The following is a 19,497-nucleotide window of genomic DNA, read 5'->3' on the forward strand; positions in this document are numbered from 1 at the left end:
TATTAAATACTAGGGCTTACTGATTACACAGGAATGCCCAAGGATACAAACCAGAATAAGATTTGATAATACTAAAGCTTTGTTGCATACATTACTAGCGTGTGATTGTGAGTGCGAGAATATTTCCTACATGTACCTGTATTAACGTTTGACATTTTTGTTTCAGTTCCTTCCACCGTTCAAGGACTAGCTGTGAGCAACTCTGCAAGAAGTGACTACCTCAAGGTGTCCTGGCTGCATGCTACTGGGGACTTCGATAACTACCAAGTGACCATTAAAAACAACAACGACTTTATCCAAACCAAAATTGTCCCCAAGTATGAAAATGAATGTGTCTTTGTAAAACTTGTGCCAGGGAGGCTCTACAGTGTGACTGTTAGCACGAAGAGTGGGAAATATGAGACCAGTGCCATGGCAAGTGGCAGAACATGTAAGTGCGAGTCTGCAGCTAATGATACCGCAGAATGTGTATATATTGTACATACTGTTGGCAGCAGCAGGAAAGTGAGGAGGTTGCAGCAATATCTCTCCATATATATATATTGTTTTAGAAAATATAAATTATGTATGTGTATGTCTAAAACCAGAAACCGGGCACACACAAAACAGAATATACAATAAAGGTAAATGAAGGTTGCATACTGCCCAAAAAGATGCAAAAAAAAAAAAAGGAAAACAGGACAGGCATTCATGGAACCGTGATCCATGCATTTTTAGACATTCCTCTCATGTTTCTGAATTGAAATCAGTATACCGGTAGTTAATTTCTAGCATAAGTAGTACCATAATAAGCAATAACCCTATAACAGGCTTTTCCATTAAAAAAAATATATATATATATATATGTGTGTTTGTGTGTGTGTATATATATATATATATATATATATATATATATATATATATATATATATATATATATGTGTGTGTGTGTGTGTGTGTGTGTGTGTGTGTGTGTATATGTATTGTGGCAGGATGACCGTGGTTAATGCGGAGACAACACGACTCTTCTGGTGAAATATTATGCTGGTGGATTTATTTGTCCAAAAGTGTAACCAAAACAATGGATACTCTGTCCCTTTAAGTGCAATAAACGTAAACAAAAACCTATCCCGGTCGGGAAACTGACTAAACAAAAGTCCAGGCTATCTACCTGGCTGGCTAGCTAACCTAGTCCAGCCCAACAATGTTCAACAACACCAGTTTGCTCCTTACCTGGGAGCTTTATTCCCCCTTGGGACAGGATCAATCTGAGCAGCCTGTGCCTGTCTGTCAACACTCCTCTGTCTTCTCTCTGTGTCTGAGAGAGACTGCTGCTCCAGAGGCATTTCCTCTTCCTTTTTTAAAGCAGGTGAGCTAGCTTAATTTGAATCACCTGTGGACTGCTTAATAAGCTGGGTTAACCCCTCATCTACTGGAAAGCAGGCATACTGCCATCTCCTACTAATGTATACAGCGTCAATGACCTTGTCACATATCCCCCTTCCCAGCGTAATGTTACCGAGTGGAGCGGCCCGTGCACTGAGACTGTGCACCCTAGAGAGTGCATCAGCATTACCGTGCAGTAGGCCTGGCTGATGTTGGACTGTGAAGTTGAACGGTTGCAAAGATAGAAACCAACGGGTAACTCTCGAGTTCTTTTCTTTGTTTCTATGCATCCACTGTAGGGGTGCATGATCTGTAACGAGCGTAAACGAGCGTAAAAGACCAGCCTAAAAGGTAATACTTCATCGTGTCTGTTGCCCACTTTACGGCCAAACACTGTTTTTCTACTGTGGCATATCTTTGTTCGCGGGACACAATTTGCGACTTAGATAGGACCGGGTGTTCCTCTTCTCCTACAAACTGGGACAGTACTGCTCCAAGACCTACTTTGGAGGCATCCATTTGCAGAAAAAATGATTTCGTAAAATCCGCGGCTACCAAGACTGGGTGACTACAGAGCGCTGTACGTAGGTCTAAAAATGCGGTCTCCGCACCACTGCCATTTTACCACATCAGGTGCCCTTGCCTTTACTAAATCTGAAAGCTGTGCAGCCCGGGTTGCAAAATGGGGTATAATTCACCTGTAGTAACCTACAATGCCTAGAAATGTCCTAACCTGTTTTTTTTTAAGGGGACGGGGCCAATTCTCGATGGCTTCAACTTTATTGAGCTGAGGTTTCCTCAATTACCCCTAATTCTAGCATCTTCTTTACCTCTGACTGAATAGCCCCTCTTCTGGCTTCGGGGATCCTATAAGGTCTTATCTTAACAGCTATTCCCGGCTTGGTGACGATATCATGGGAAATCACCCTAGTTTTCCCTGGTACGCTGGAAAATATGTCCCTGTTCCTTTTTACCAAGTCTACAGCTTCTCTGTATTGTTCAGGAGTGAGTTCTGCCGATATTCGAACGAGTGGATCCTCCCCTTTCCCGGATTTGTTAGCTACTACCGTCAGACATACCTCTCTATCCTTCCAGGATTTTAATAGATTATGTGATAGATTTGCTCTACCTTCCTCTGATCTGGCTGTCGAATTTTATAATTCCCCAGGCCGACCTCTTCTAGAACTTCATATGGCCCTTGCCAATGTGATAACAGCTTGCTTTCAGCCTTGGGAACAAGCACCATTACTCGGTCCCCTGGTCGGAAGCTGTGAACCGTAGCCTGTCTGTTGTAAAGGTTCTGTTGGGCTCTCTGTGCCTCTTCTAAATGTTGTCTGACTATGGGAGTAATATGAGCAATGCGTTCTTTTAAATCTTCCACAAATTGGAAGACATTTTTCCCTGGAACAGCTTGTTGCTCCCACTCTTCTCTGAGGCTATCCAGAATCCCTCTTGGGCGTCTCCCATACAGGAGTTAAAATGGGGAAAACCCTGTAGAGGCCTGTGGTACTTCTCGGATAGCAAACAAGAGATAAGGCAACAAGGTGTCCCAGTTCTTCCCATCACTAGCAACCACCTTTCTCAACATCATCTTCAGAGTTTTATTAAATCGTTCTACCAGTCCGTCCGTTTGCGGATGGTAAACAGAGGTTCTTAGGGACTGTATTCTTAGCTCTACACATAACTCTCGCATAAGTTTAGATGTAAACGGGGTACTCTGATCTGTCAAAATTTCCTTCGGTATCCCGAGTCGGGAGAATACCTGTAACAATTCCTTAGCTATGGCTTTGGAGGAAGTATTACGTAAAGGCAGCGCCTCTGGATAGCGAGTGGCTAAGTCTAGGATCACTAGGATGTATTGATGACCTTGGCAGATTTCTCCAAGGGACCCACTATATCCATAGTGATCTTCTCAAATGGGATCTCAATAATAGGCATAAGGATCAACGGGGCCCTCAAACTTGGAAACTTGGTCGGGGGGCTGTCAACTGACACTCGGGACAAGACGTACAGAATCTTTTTACTGCATTATATATCCCTGGCCAGTAAAATCTTTTTAGGATTCTTTGCTGTATCTTCTCTACTCCAAGATGATCCCCCAATAAGTGAGAGTGTGCTAGCTCTAGGACCTTCCTTACTAATGACCTGGGTACTAGCAATTTTTCTATTTCTTGACCCTCCTCTTGGCTCACATGGTATAACAAATCATTTTTAATACAAAAATAGGGATAGGATTCCTTGGTTGTTCCTTCTACCGGGACCCCATTAACTTCTACTGCCTGGCTAAACCCATTTTTCAACTGGGGATCATTAGCCTGTTCCCTACCAAAGTTAGTCAGGGAAAGTTTTAGACTTCCAAACCTTCCTCATCTGGAGTTTGGCCGGTTACATCCACGGGTAACTCGGACTCCTGAGCTTCAACAGGCCCTGTCTCGGACAACTCCTCTCCCTCTGGTCTCCCTCCGTTAGGAGTAGTAACCAGTGCTAACTTGGGTGGGGGCGAACCTCTTTTTTTCCCCTTCCTACGTTCTCGTTTCGACTTAGGGGTTTTAGACACCTCGAAGACTAATTCAGGGTCTGTAAATGGAAAAAGCTCATCCGGAGTAGGATTATTTAAGGTGAGTTGTCCTCTGATCAGGGTGTCAAAACAAGGGAAATTACAGCCTAACACTAGGGAATTAGGTAACTTTGGTACAATTGCTGCCATAGTTTGGATGACTTGTCCCTCGACTTTCACTTTTATCAGAGTTGTGGTGTACGGAAGCGTACACCCATGTACACATAATACCCGCAACTTCCCACCGTGGTGTAACCGGAGAGGCTTAACCATCTTCACGGATACCAAGTTAATATCACTCCCTGAGTCTACCAGGGCGGAGATTGGTTTACCATTTAAAATCACCGTGGTGAGGAAGTTGTGGGTACATTTTCCCCCGCGGGTCATACCTACCACTCCACAAAATTCTGACTTCACAGAGCCATACGCACACTCCATTGGTTCAGACAACTGTGGGCAGTGAGCCTTAATATGCTCCGCCTCCCCACACTCAAAACAAACAATTAGCCCAGTTCGTTCTTGAAACCCTATCAGAGATTTAGAGTTTCTGTCCCTATCCAGGTTTTCTTCCACTCGCTCAAATCGTGCGACCGGTCGCGGGTCCTGGCGCCAGCGCTGGCCTCTACCGATCGTGTTGGGCCGTGGGTTGTGGTTTGTGCGAGGGGAGCGTGACAGTTCACGGGTGGCCAGAAAACGCTCGACTGCGCCTACCATGGCATCACGTGAGGGGATCTCCCTGCCCCACCCACTGTCGAAGGTCCTCGGGTAACGCTCGAATGAAGCGGTCCAACACCACCATCTCAAGGATCCGGGCCGGGCTATATACCTCTGGTTTTAGCCACTTGGTAGCTAGGTGAATCAAATCCTATAACTGGGATCTGGGTGACTTCTGTTTGTGGTATCTCCACGTATGGAACCTTTGCGCACAGACTGCGGAAGTCACTCCAATCCTTGCAAGGATTTCGCTTTTCAGACAGTCATAGTCTGCTGCGGCTTCTTCGTCGATGTCACAATATGCTTTTTGGGCTTCCCCCAGTAAAAAGGGTGCGATAATCCCCGCCCATTTGGAGCGGGCCCAACTTTCCCGGGAAGCGATTCGGTCAAAGGACCGGTGGTATCCCTCGATGTCATCTTGCGGCGTCATTTTCTGCAGGTACAGGTTTGCCTGGACGGGCTGCACCTGGGCCGTACTGGTCGAGTCCATACTAACCTGGGCCAGGCGTTCAATCAGCTCCCTCTGTGTTTCTGCGATAACTTCAAGCTGAGATGCAAGTATCCGGTTGGTCTCGTGTTGTGCAGCTGTGCTTTCCAGTCCCTGTTTGTTAGCTTCCTGCCGGACAGCGGTGCTGTGTACTAAGGCCTTCACAACGTCTACTGACAGTTACCGCGTGGACAGGTTCCACCAGTCGCAATCTTTTACAGGGTGTTCGATATCCCACCTCGTGTGGCAGGATGACCGTGGTTAGTGCGGAGACAACACGACTCTTCTGGTGAAATATTATGCTGGTGGATTTATTTGTCCAAAAGTGTAGCCAAAACAATGGGTACTCTGTCCCTTTAAGTGCAATAAACGTAAACAAAACCCTATCCCCAGTCGGGGAACTGACTAAACAAAAGTGCAGGCTATCTACCTGGCTGGCTAGCTAACCTAGTCCAGCCCAACAATGTTCAACAACACGAGTTGGCTCCTTACCTGGGAGCTTTATTCCCCCTTGGCACAGGATCAATCTGAGCAGCCTGTGTCTGTCTGTCAACACTCCTCTGTCTTTCCTCTGTGCATGAGAGAGACTGCTGCTCCAGAGGCATTTCCTCTTCTGGTTTTAAAGCAGGTGAGCTAGCTTAATTTGAATCACCTGTGGATTGCTTAATAAACTGGGTTAACCCCTCGTCTACTGGAAAGCAGGCATACTGCCATCTCCTACTAATTTATACAGAATCAATGACCCTGTCACAGTATGTATATATATGTGTGTATATATATATGTATGTGTATATATATATATATATTTATATATACACACTCCCTCATATATAATATATGAATACCATAAAAACCATAAGAGATTTGCTGTGTCCATAATACAGTTGGTTGCTCATTATTCTTTACTTAACATATAATAATGGATTCATCCATTTACATAATTAAGAATACAATGCACATTTTTCAGTCCCTGTGTCTGCACGACTCTCATACACGCTCAATTACAGTTCTCTCTTCCCCACACAATGACCTGGAGGCAAGAGAAAACATCATGTTCATTTTCACTGCTGCTTCTGCTGTTGTGTAAAATATAATGGATAACGATTTCATATTGTCCTCAACAAAAGTCATTCATTGATTGCGGACACATCTCTCCGTTCATAAATAACCCGAGTCACTTCTTGCCATGGTTGCCTTCCCTCCTTCATGCATTAAGGGGATTGCATACAAAAGGATCGCAGCTTTACCAACAAACATTAACCAAATAAGCCCAAAGAGTATTGCAGACCAATGCTTTGCAGGCCTGTTGTGTAATGAAACACTTAATAAGTTACTAGTGTGGGGTATACTGCTATACAGCAAACAGTGACTAGCATAACCCTGCCTATGCTATTTGTAGCATTTCACAAATTCAGGTACTACTCTTTTTTTATTTTACCCCTTTAAACAAAGTCTTACTTTGCTTATCAAATCTACAGTTTATAGCAATATTGTACGTTCATCCATATTTTATAGATAACGCTACATTCCATTTAAAAGAATTTCACTGCAGTGCAAATGTAACATTACAAAGTAATATGTCTCCGCATTCAGCTTGGCAGTAAATCCATATGGGATGTAACCGGGATATAGTGCCTATTGTGCCTCCTTCCATTCACGACCCTTTTTATAAAAAGGCTCACAATAAAAGGAGGGTGAGTTATAGCACTTGGCAGGACCCAGTTGCATTTTTGAAGGAAATATTTCCTTGGTTGCAAAACACCATTGTAAAATGTGATGAAGTTTTCAGAGCCGGGTCTACTAAAAGTAGCTAGGCTCGACATTTCTGGGGTGATTTATCAAAGTTAACCGGCTGCAAAACTGGGGCGAAAATGGTAAAAAAAAAAAAAAACTGCATATTTGTAAATAAATAATATCCTATAACTGGGGTTCTCAACTCCATTCCTCAAGACACCCAACAGATCAGGTTTTCTGGCTATCCCTGCTTCAGCATAGGTGGCTCAATCAGTGGCTCAGTCGAAGAGCCTACTTCAACACAGGTGGCTCAATCACTCTTCGACTGAGCTACAGATTGAGCAACTTGTGGTGAAGCAGGGATATCCTGAGAACCTGACCTGTTTGGGGGGGTCTTGAGGACTGGAGTTGAGAACCCCTGAGCTATAGCTTTTACTGAGAATGTTTCACCTTGATAAATCTAGATAGAGGATGGTACTGTGGTAGCCCACAGAGTACACAGAACAAAAGTTAGGTAGAAGTGATACCTTTATTAGCTAACTAATGGTTACATACACTGCAAGCTTTCAGGACCACGTAGGTCCATTCTTCAGATAAACACAAGCCTGAAGAAGGGACCTGAAAGCCTCAGCTCTTAATCAATCTAGTGCAGTATTTTTTGTCCCTTTCTGAAGCCAGAAAAATGTAATAGATAAACCTATCATGGCTCATGAAACTTAATACAACATAAGAACCCTAAAGTCTGAGCATTGTCTATAATAACAGTGGTTAGCTCGATGATGGTATAAAATTGCAGACTTAAGCATGTACTTACATAACCTTGTCTGGCCTTTCCTAGTCCCCGAGTCTGTGAAGAAGCTTACCCTTGCCAGTAGGAGCACTGAAGACCTCCATGTGACATGGTCACGGGCCGATGGTGACGTGGATCGCTATGAGATTCAGCTGCTTTTCAATGACATGAAAGTTTTCCCACCTATAACCCTGAGCAACACAGCCGCGGAATACCAGTTCACCTCCCTTATTCCTGGGCGCCTTTATAAAATAGTTGTGCTGACATTCAGTGGCGATGCACAGAGAGCAACATTCGTGGAAGGATTGACAGGTATGAATCACCTCCACTAAAGGTTATTTCTGTGGTCATAAGTCTTATACCTTTTAACAGGAGAAATGGTGGAAACACCATAGAGTAGTTGTGGTACTGTGCTGGAATGCAGGAGAGCACAATCATTTTAAACAATGGGACAAAGTTTTTTAAATCCCATATTAAATTGTATAAACATTTTTTTTAATCTCTACTTCTGCAGGGGTTAAAAAAAAGTATTGATTTGCTTTGCATTGTTTGCCACGTAGAATGAAGAGGCTCACATATATTACATTTTCTGAATTAAACGTCAAGCAAACATTTGTAATTAAACAAGTGTACACTTGTACACTCCAATATGAAGCCTATGAGGTTTCAGAAACTCTGTACTGTACACTATAACTTTATCTATGAATAACTCGGATGGTCCTCTAAATGGTATCACAATGTACAACACAGCTACTGTAATTAAACGATCAATGGAACTTAATACAATGTAATGGCACTTGGAGTAAGGGTTGCCACAGGGGGAGTGCAACGCCTTTGGAAATTATGCAACTACTGTAACATATGTTGTCTCAGCAACTGCATGATATCTGCGATGTATAAATTCTATACATACAGGGCTCTAAGAGATTGTTGTCCCCACCATAGCCTGAGGTCTGCATCTGTCCCCATATTGCAGAAAGTATGTTCCTAAGATCTTTCAGGATATTTTCTTTACCATGCTGATTTCTTAAAATATATTTTGGCATGTACAAAAAGCAACTTAATCTCTCATAAACACCTTGTTATTCCTGTTCCAATTACAGATGTAGCCACCGTTAGTGTAACCGATAACGCATTAGATGATCACAGATGGCACTATTTCCCCCATGACTTTTGGTGCATTTTATATCTCTCAGTAACGGCTCGGCTCCAAAACAGTGGATTTCCACTGATAAATTATACACTCGCTTGCACTTAATGCAGCTATAGCTATCTTTGACTGGCCTAACAAATTGGAAAAATTATCTTCCTTTATAGAGTTTGCAATTCCCCCCCCCCCCCCCTAATAATCGTGTGTTCTTTCCATGTTTTTCTAGTTCCCAGTGCTGTTAAGAATATTCACATTTCGCCCAATGGCATGACAAACAGCCTGAGGGTGAACTGGACCCCTGGGGGAGGTGATGTGGATTCGTACACTGTGACAATCTTCCGGCATAACTACCAGATAGATTCCCAAACTATTTCCAAGCACCTCTATGAACACACCTTCTACAGCCTGGAGCCAGGAGAGCAATACAAGGTCATGGTACAGTCTAACAGTGGAGCTTTACACAACAGTTTAACATCATTTGGACGAACAGGTAAGAATAATGTGTATACAATATGGGCTCTGCGTAATCAACCTCTACTATAATGATAGTATGATTAAATGATATACTGTAGGGTATGCCACTGACCAACACGAATACACAACTTTAGTTTATTTCATCTTTCATATCTGAACATTCATGTGAGAAAGTAGATGGATACAAAATATATCTTTATGGTGTGTATATTCATAAAGCAAAAAGAAACCAAGGACTGGCAAGGAAGCAATTTTATTTAGGCTATGGGAGTAGCCTAAATAAATCATTCTACAGACTTAGGGCTTAGATAGCAGGGAACCAACAAAGAGCAAGAGGAGAGTTCTGGAGAAGAGAGAAGGCGGCTGCATAAAAAGTACAATGAAGGTAGAGAGTGAGTGTGACTGAGGAATATGAGGAAGCTGTACAGTCAGAGGGTTTAGACCAATAATTATTAACCAGCAGATGTTAAAAATGCAAGATTTCTGTACCATTTATTGTAAATACATTCTCCCTATTTATATTACATGTATGGTTGTACAAGAGTAGTCAAGCATTAATAAAAGCATGCCCTTCAGCCAAGAGTGTGTGTACATATATATATATATATATATATATATATATATATTATAATTAGCAAATGGAAATATTACTGTATGCTCATTTGCATGTCTTAGACAGGTCTACAACCCCGCCTTTCACCATTATCACCCCGCACATAGCACTTCCACTGCAGCAAGAGATTCTGGGAAATGACATGCAAATGATCACACAGTGCCACCTTTTTCTTCAAAACCATTAACATGGTTCCCTATAAGCTTACGCTTGCTGCATGGTCACAGCTGGCTATATGCTTTGCTGTGGAGGGTTTTTGTCACTTTTTTTACCCACCATAACTTAACTAAGTATATATAATTATATATATATATATAAAAAATATTTGTATGTGTGTATATATCTCTATATATAGAGAGAGATATATACACACACTCCCACTTCTATAATATATGAATACCATAAAAACCATAAGAGATTTTCTGATGTGTGTCCATAACAGAGTTGCTAACTAATTATAAAATGATATATATTAATGAAGATGATAGGTGAAGATTACATGGATAGATGTATATGTATAGTATGTAGTCCGCATAATACAGGCTAAACATATGGGGTTTATAACAAGAGTCGGTGTCATTTGGTTAGCCTATACATTCTGTTATGTTATGCAGGAACATACCAAACTATATTTGTCATTTATAAATATATACAAATCTCTATATTTAAATTCTATCACTATAAATGTATATTATACATCTTCCGATAAGAATAGAAATAATTCACTCCAGCAAATATAATTGTTCTATTATTAATGCAACTGAAAATGATAATTATGGTATATTGCATGAATAATTTATATTCACAAAGTTATTTATTAAGAATGATGTACAAGTTAACAAGAAAAATGTAACTATGCTTAAGCAATACTAATGCATGCTAATGAAAATAACATTGAACTCAATTAATTATTCATACAAATACATTTGATATCTAAATAGATAGATATATAGATAGATAGATAGATAGATAGATAGATATACATTATATATAATTAAGACTTATCACATGCCTATCAATGGTTAATGTATCTGATTAGAATAGCTACTCACAGTTCCCTTGTCTCATGTTGTTTCTCTGTGCTTTTCCTCTATATTTTTTTTTATTTCAGTTGTATTTACAGGTATTTTTTCCTCTTTTAGCCACATACAGTACCTTATGTTTGTCATTATACTGTTACTTTGTTTTTCATTGCAATTTTGTATCTTCCTGAACACTGTTTTCTGCATTTGCTTTGGGTGTTTTTTTGTTTGTTTTTACAGTAACTCAATTAGTTGATTTCTGTTTCAGTAAATCTCTCTCACTTCTCTGTATTCCTCTTTATCCATTTTTTTTTCTCTGTATCACCTTCTTGTACCTTCCACCTATGATCTGTATCCCAGACTTCAGGGGATTTGTATAAATAAATGCCATTTGAAAATGAATTGAAATAGTGCATTGCAACAAAAAAACCTATCACCTTAAATCTGTTCTCCGCCCTCCACCTCCCCCCCCCCCCCCGGCACACGTCCCCACTCCCCTTACCTTCTCTCTGGTATTGGCAGCGTCATTTGACATCACGACGTCATGTGACGTCGCGTAGCCATGGCAACACAATGCCATTTGACTCTGCGTTGTCATGGAGCCAGAAACAAGGATAGGGATATACTGAGGCTTGGCGCACTCTCCCGGCATTTTATTTAAATGTTGTGGGGAAGATTGCTGGGCCTCTGTATGCGCCACTTCCCCCCCAGAACATGTTGTGCCCCCCAATGTGCGCACCCCTGACTTAAATAATAAGTATGTCATTATTCATTTGGCACACAGTTCCCTATTCTTTGTATGCTGTGCATCATGTTCATACATATGAATTCATTAAGAATTTTTTTACGTCTACTCCATATGTCTTTTACGCCAAAAAAAACTTATCGAACAATTTTGACGTATTTATAACACCCAAACGTGGCAGATACTTGAAGTTTAATATTACGTATCATTTACATATGTGCACCACTAAGATCATGCAAAATCCGCCTTTAACTCCACCCATAGCGCCATTTATGTCTTAGTGAAAAAGAAGTTGATGCACACACTGCACAACACACACAAATTGGTTTTATATATTGGCACACAGATGTACCAACTTGCTATTTTCTGTGAGTCTGCTTTATAACAAAATCCCTTGTACTAATGATTTATACATCGCCCCCTTTGTCTTTTCATGTTTCTCTCTTCTGCAACTGACAGTAGCTACAACCTTCTGTCCACAGAACATTGCAGCCTGGATGCTAAGGGTGAACTGTCTGCAATGCATAATTCACAGATGTGTGATGTGTCTCTTTCCTGCTTTTCTCCTTCCAGTCCCTGGTACAGTTCATGGGTTATCTGCAGATAATGTATACAGCAGTCATTTGTTGGCAGTCAGCTGGCAAAGTGCACATGGTGTGGCCGACAGATACGACATCCTTCTCCTCACTGACCAAGGGATTCTCATAAGAAATAAGTCTGAGCCGGCCACTTCAAAAATGCACAAATTTGAAGACTTAGTAGCAGGGAAAAAGTACAGAATCCGAGTCTTCACAGTCAGTGGAGGCCTCTTCAGCACAGCAGAAGAAACAGAAGGCAGAACAGGTAAGATATATGCAATGACAGCAGTAAAAAAAACCCACTGGTGAGCTGATACATGGATAAAAGAACAGTATCTAAGGTTTCTGTTTACAGTAGAATGAAGGAAATATTGCAGCTATGTAGCCAATCTTTTAAATCAATCAGCTCAGACACTAATTCCTCTATTCAACATGCTGCAAAGACATATTCCTATGGGTTGGACTAGATCAGCCCCATACAAATATATGGGAATAAAATCTCCAGCACAGGGAAGACATCTTCACAGCATACCGAATGAGTAGCTAATTCAAGGTGTCACCTAAACCTAGTGTCTTTATGGGCTAGATTCACTAAAGGTTGATATTGGAAAAGATATTTCTAATAATTTTTTTGTTGTCAGCCTGTTCACTAAAGCCATATCGCCAGCGGTAAAACAGTGATGATATGGCATGTCATCCCCTGCCAGGCTGGTCATTTAGGTCTGCTATGAGGTTAATACCGTTATTACTCTACCATTCCTATCACTAAATACCTTGACATTTCCAAAGAGGACAGTAATTATAGCATCCACATGGCTAACTTATCCCCAAAAGTTTAAAATGACATAATATGCAATACAGTACATTAAAACCTCCATAAAAGTACTACATAATATGAAAACAACTTCAGTACTATGGAGGCCTTCCAATGAGGCCAATCCACAAAAAAAGGGAAATTCTTGTGGCCCCTAACTGGCCGGCCCTAAAAGAACAACAACAAAAACAGGGGGGGGGGGGAATCTTCAGCCAAACAATATGGCCCAATCCAGGAATCTTGAAAATGCAAAAATCATATTGACAAATTCCAGAAATGTTCAGCATCCAATGAGGCCTCGTTGCCCTGTGTCCCTCTTCAGTCCATGGTCACCTATGTCCCTCGATGAGCCATCTTCAGGGTTGATTGCAGAAATTGGTTCTCTGTTGTTTCAAGGTCAGTTATCCGTCTTCATTTCTCCAATGTTCATTCTTCTTTCTACTTGGGAGCCTTCACTTCACACGTCCTGGCTTCTAGATACTATGTGCAAATGGGTGGGGTTTGTATAGTTGTCCCCACTCCCTAGCATCTCTCATGAGTGGCAACAAGTATGATGGAAGGGGGTGGAGCCACTATAAAAAAAAAACACCAACTCGCACTTAGAAGCTGGGATCTGAGGTAGCAAGAACTCCCATGAAGGAATCAGATTGAAGAATAGAGCTTTGAAGGAATTAAGACTAATATCTGACCTTTAAACAACAATTCTGCAAGAGTCATGCCATTAAAATCCATTTCTGCAAGAGTCATGTCATTCAATAGTGTCTCACAGATCTCCTCCATTATCGCCCTACACCCACATGCAAATGAGATCAATATAGAACGTTAGCATGCTTATACAATTCTCAGTGAGCAGGGCGAAACTGGCGATAATATTTGCCAGCCCACTTTATGACTCTCTGCCCCACCACCATATATAGATTACAAGCTGTTGAGGGTAAGTATTCCCTTCACCTAATTTTTATTTTACATATCTCATCTTCTGATCTTTGCCTTACATGTGTGTTTACCATTTAGTTTACATACTTTGCATATTGCTGTGTACATTTCCAGAACTATGATTAAAATAAGAAGAAGATTGTGCCTTCAGCAAATAATAACGAATTGAGTTGACTACTAGGAAAATGTGTAACTGCTTCTAATAATGCTTCCTCCAATACCAAAACTTTTTTCTTTTTTGCATGTGTTGGTTTTTTTCCACAGTCCCCGCAGCAGTGACTGGTCTAAAAATCACAGGAAACAGCACAGACAGTCTGTCATTCACATGGAACGCCTCAGAGGGAGAGCTGGATTCCTATGACATATTCCTATACAATCCGGACAACACTCTCCATGACAGGAAATCTGGAAATCAAGTTCTCCGGCACTGTTCGTTCCTGGGGTTACTGCCAGGCCGTCTCTATAAAATGGTGATTGTTACTCATAGTGGATCACTGACAAATGAGTCCTCGATTCATGGAAGGACAGGTAAGAAAGATGCATGTCATGCAAAATATGCAACAACTCAACAAATTGTAAAAACAAATCAAAATCATAATGGGGACTATGTATCAAAGTCTTTCTTCTGTAATACTTTACATGGCATGAAGATTGCCAGTAACAAAAACTAGGGGCCCCTCAACACTCATGCAGCTGCTTAAATAATACCGTTTAGTAAATATGACCCTAACCTTTTGATGCACTATGATACATATCAGTATTTATCTTTTGTTTCAGTCCCAGGCCCAGTGAGCTTTCTACAGGCATCAAACAGAAACACGACAGACAGTCTATGGTTCACATGGACCCCATCAGTGGGAGATCTGGATTTATATGAGCTGATCCTCTATAATCCCAATGCCACACAGAAAGAAAGGAGGCTAGAACATGACCTCAGGGAATGCCATTTTCAGGGCCTTGTTCCAGGCAGAATGTACACGCTGAGTATAGTCACCCACAGTGGTGACCTAACCAACAAAGCCACTGCAGAAGGAAGAACAGGTAGGAACATGTATTGTCTGATTAAAGGGCAGTACATATGTCATATTGTGATACAATAACATATGTTCCCCGCAATCATTGATGAAAAAATAGAGCTGATACTAAGATGAATCCAATCAATAGAAATGTGCTGATTATAATATAGAAAAAATTACACACATATAGGTAGCAAAAAATCTCCTGGCACAATAAGGCTGAGTCCCCGCTGGCGCTGAGCTCGCTTGGCGCTTGGGGCATGGGGCGCTTACCTTCTTCTATGTGAATCAGCACATCCCCTCTCCCGCTGTGCTTGAGCGCTCATGCGCGTGCACACACGCTCTCCCAAGCGTTCTGCTTGGGGAGACAAGGGAGAGATACTTTGGTGCTGAGAGCAGGGTCACATGACCCTGCTCTGACAAATGGGAAGAGAGAGGGGGCGTGTTCTACTCTCCTGTCACACACACACTGACACTGAATTCAGCAGAGAGAAGTGGAAAGGAGGGGGGGGAAACGGACTGAGAGGGGGGCAAACGGACTGAGGGGGGCAAACGGACAGAGGGGGGCAAATGGACAGAGGGGGGCAAACGGACAGAGGTGGGGCAAACGGACAGAGGGGGGGGCAAACGGACAGAGGGAGGGGGCAAAAAGACAGATGGGGGGGTAAACGGACAGAGGGGGGGGCAAACGGAGAGGGGGGCAAACGGAGTGCTGCTGTGGGGTGGGGGGGCAAATGGAGTGCTGTGGTGGGGGGCAAACGGAGTGCTGCTGTGTGTTGGGGGGGGCAAACGGAGTGGTGTGGTGGGGGAGAAGGGAGAGAGAGAGGGTGAGAGAGAAATAGAGGGGGGGAGAAGGGTGAGAGAGAGGGGGAGAAGGGAGAAGGGGAGGAGAGAGAGAGAGAGAGACGGGGGGAGAAGGGAGAGAGAGGAGGGGGGGAGAAGAGAGAGAGAGAGGGGAGAAGGGAGAAAGGGGGGGGAGAAGGGAGAGAGAGAGAGGGGAAGGGTGAGAGAGAAGGGAGAGAAAGCAAGGGGGGGAGAGAAAGCAAGGGGGGAGAGATGGGGGATGGCCGGGAGAGAGAGGGTGGCCAGGAGAGATAGCGCAGGGCAGGGGAGGGAGAGCGCGGGGGGCAGGGGAGAGAGAGCGTAGGGGGGGTCGAGAGAGCGCAGGGGGGGGCAAGAGAGTGCATGGGGGGGCGGGCGAGAGAGAGCGCAGGGGTGACGGGGGAGAGCGCATGGGGGGCGGGAGAGAGAGCGCAGGGGGGAGAGAGAGAGAAAGAGAGCAATGGGGGGGAGAGAGAGCAATGGGGGGAGAGAGAGAGAGAGAGAAAGCAAGGTGGGGAGAGAAGGGGGATGGCCTAGAGAGAGAGGGGGGCCGGGAAAAATAGCGCGGGGGGGGCAGGGGTGAGAGAGTGCAGGGGGGGGAGAGAGAGAGCAATGGGGGGGAGAGAGAGAGAGAGCAATGGGGGGGGAGAGAGAGAGAGCAATGGGGGGGAGAGAGCGCGATGGGGGGAGAGAGAGAGAGATACACAGACAGCCCCTATTCAACCAATGACACGCCCCCTCCCCTAATTGCCACGCCCCCACCCCCCCCACTCCTGCTCTAAAAATGTTGCAGGACAGCGATTGCTCATGCTTGAGAGCTGGTGACATCACCACTCTCCAAGCATGAGCGAGCTCAGCGGCAGCGTGGACTCAGCCTAAGGCTGAGTCCATAGAAGGACAGGCCGCGCGGAGCCGTACGGACGCTCCGCGCTGAGCCCCTGCATCCTCAGTGAGGATGCCTTGAGAGGGGGCTCACGCGAGCGTCCGCAGGCGTGCTGAGGTGCTGGATTTTTCAGCCGTCAGCCAAGCTGTTTTTCAGAGCGCTGTCGGCTGAAAACATCCGATCAGCGCGGAGCAGCGTCTACGTCACGGCGCCGTGATGTCGGCGCCGTGACGTTGACGTCGGTGCGTCGCGGGCGATTGGCCCAGCGACGTCACTGCCCCGCCTCCCTCAGTCTCCCCCCACCTCCGATCGCGCCCGCTGGCTCGCCTGCATGGGCATGAAATCGCACAGATTTCAGCAGGCGAGCCTCAGCGTCAGCGCGCCTCAGCCCTGCTACCCCCTCTATGGCCCCAGCCTTATGCTGCACTGCAAGAGAAGCAAAACGCATGGGACAAAGTATCTAAAAGGGTCTCTCCTTCAAAAGTCCAAATGATCTAAAGGAATCAAATGGCAAAAACAATATCTGCATGGAACTCCAATAAGGGCAAGGAGTAAAGGAAAGAGACAACAGGTTAAATGATTAGGAGGAGGAAAAACCTAATGGATGCTTCAGCACGGGAACGAGTCGTCTATTGACTGTGTGCCGCGATTCTAATCTGTGAGGTGGGACATGTTTCTATAAGGAAGCACTGCATTTTTTATCACGTGGGAACGGGTCAGAAGAATGGGTCTTGCACCCTGAAACATCGCCGTTGCCACCCTTTCAGTTGACTATTGACTTGAGCTTTTTGCCTTACAGTATGTCTATTTTCTATTTTTGACTACTGCTGTTTGCTGGGTGCTTTAGGGACTGGCACTGTTCACTTTATGATTGGCATAGTGCCATTAGATTTTTCCTCCTCCTAATCATTTAACCTGCGGCCTCTTTCCTTTACTCCCTGCCCTTATTGGCGTTCCATGCAGATATTGTGTTTGCCATTTGATTCCAAGTTTAGATCATTTGGACTTACTTTTGAGGGAGAGACACATTTAGATATGTAAGGATGTGTATACATATATATGAGGGTTCCGCGCTGTCACTAACAAAGGAAGCGCCATACTGTTCTTTTGCCAGTAAGGTCACTGAGTGAATAGTCAGGCTGCGCATGCGCGAGGGAAGCGCGCGAAAGGCAACCAATCTGGAGGGACTTTGGGGGTTGCACTCTGAACTCTGAACTGTGGGAGAGTCAGCTGAGGCTGAGGACCAATAGGGTGCGAGACTCTGGATAGAGAGACAGGATGCGTGTGGGCGGTGGGAGACACGAGTGAGAGGTGAAGGAGGAAGGTGGCGGAACCTCGTGTGCGTGAGCGGAGGGTCAGTGACCCTTCCGCTAAGGTGAGAGACATTCCCCAGCCCCGAGGAGCATTACCCCTGTCATCGTAGGGTGCCGCTTTTGTAGGGACGGCCGTAGCAGTTAGGGACGTATTCCTTTAGTGCGGGTTCAGCTGCGGAGTTGCGGACGCCATCTTGGTCTGGAGAACAGACCGCACAGCATAGCGGAGTGTCGGCGCAAGGCTGGAGCAACAATAGGGACCCTGTGTGAAGTGGTGTGGTCACCGCAGTGACCGGAAGGTATCGTTAGTCAACAAGTGCACCTACACCGGTCATCAGGCACTGATCCCGCCTCCCACTAACTAATTGGGGGCACCAGTGTGCCATCATACTATTCTATACCGATACTAATTACAGGACATACTCCTTGGGAGAGTGGCAGAGCCACCTGTGTACAGAACATTATTCCTAGCAAGGTGTGGCCGAGCCACTGTGTGTGTGTTACGTTATGTTATGTAGAGTATAAGGGTCTTATACATGTCATGTATACTCTGCAAACGTCCGTTAGTTAATCTCAATAGTAAAAGGTTGCCTGTTGCACAATACCGTTGTTATGTTTCTTGCTCAGGGTAGATTCTCTAATATGGGGATCCTGGGTAAGTGGAGGCGCTGCACCATGATAAGTAAGGGTATGACCCCAGGCTCCCCAACAGCGGAGGCTCAGAGCTCCTGAAGCCACAGGTATATACAACACCAGTAGTTCCTTTAAAGCAGGGATTCACAAAAAGGGCTACAGATATTTTGTACCATGCGTTTTGCTTCTCTTGCAGTGCAGCATTATTGTGTCACGAGATTTTTTGCTACATATACTGTATATGTGTAATTTTTTCTAAATTATAATCTGTAAATTTATATTGATTGGATTTATCTTAGTGTCTATATTTTCATCTCTGAGTGCAGGGAACATATGTTTATTGCATTATAGTGTTTAGGGATTCGCAGGGATCCCCTCCGCTCCCTGTACCACCATAGAATATATTTCTTCCTTTGAACATACAGTATATTGGCGGTGCTGGCTGTCATTTTGTATTTTGACATTTCATATTGTGGTTTCACTGATGAAAGAATAGAATGTAGAATGTAGAATTTAACTTAAATAAATGCACTAAACATGTCAATTGGATTTCAATTCCATTTCAAGTAGGAAAATACAACTGCAAAGTCACCAGCAATTTGTGCTTAAAATAAGCAGTCCTATCACCTTGTGTGTACATGTTTACTGTTATATTTTGGTTGATATAATTCAAAAGCACTATGACACTATGACATTTCAGAAATACATGACATCTTAGTTTCATTCCTTTAAATAGAGCTGATCTCCTTTAAAACAGCAGTCCAAGCTGCCATTTTTTTTATTTATATATATTTTTAAATTCCCTTTAATATCTGCATCAATACAATCCGCACAATGATAAGTAATTAACT

The 19,497-nt window shown here is 43.6% G+C and overlaps 1 protein-coding gene across 2 annotated transcripts in view; it reads left to right on the forward strand.

Moving 5' to 3' along the window:
- The window catches only part of PTPRB (protein tyrosine phosphatase receptor type B), a 122,208-nt gene that overhangs the window by 69,774 nt on the left and 32,937 nt on the right, over nt 1-19,497 (forward strand). For both annotated transcript variants that reach the window (XM_075600245.1, XM_075600246.1), the window contains 6 exons: nt 167-430; nt 7,696-7,959; nt 9,024-9,287; nt 12,225-12,494; nt 14,244-14,507; nt 14,757-15,020. In XM_075600245.1, coding sequence (XP_075456360.1) covers nt 167-430; nt 7,696-7,959; nt 9,024-9,287; nt 12,225-12,494; nt 14,244-14,507; nt 14,757-15,020 — 1,590 coding nt within the window. The remainder of the gene's footprint in view (nt 1-166; nt 431-7,695; nt 7,960-9,023; nt 9,288-12,224; nt 12,495-14,243; nt 14,508-14,756; nt 15,021-19,497) is intronic.

This window comes from Ascaphus truei, chromosome 5 (assembly GCF_040206685.1).
Source record: "Ascaphus truei isolate aAscTru1 chromosome 5, aAscTru1.hap1, whole genome shotgun sequence".
Taxonomy (NCBI): Eukaryota; Metazoa; Chordata; class Amphibia; order Anura; family Ascaphidae; genus Ascaphus; species Ascaphus truei.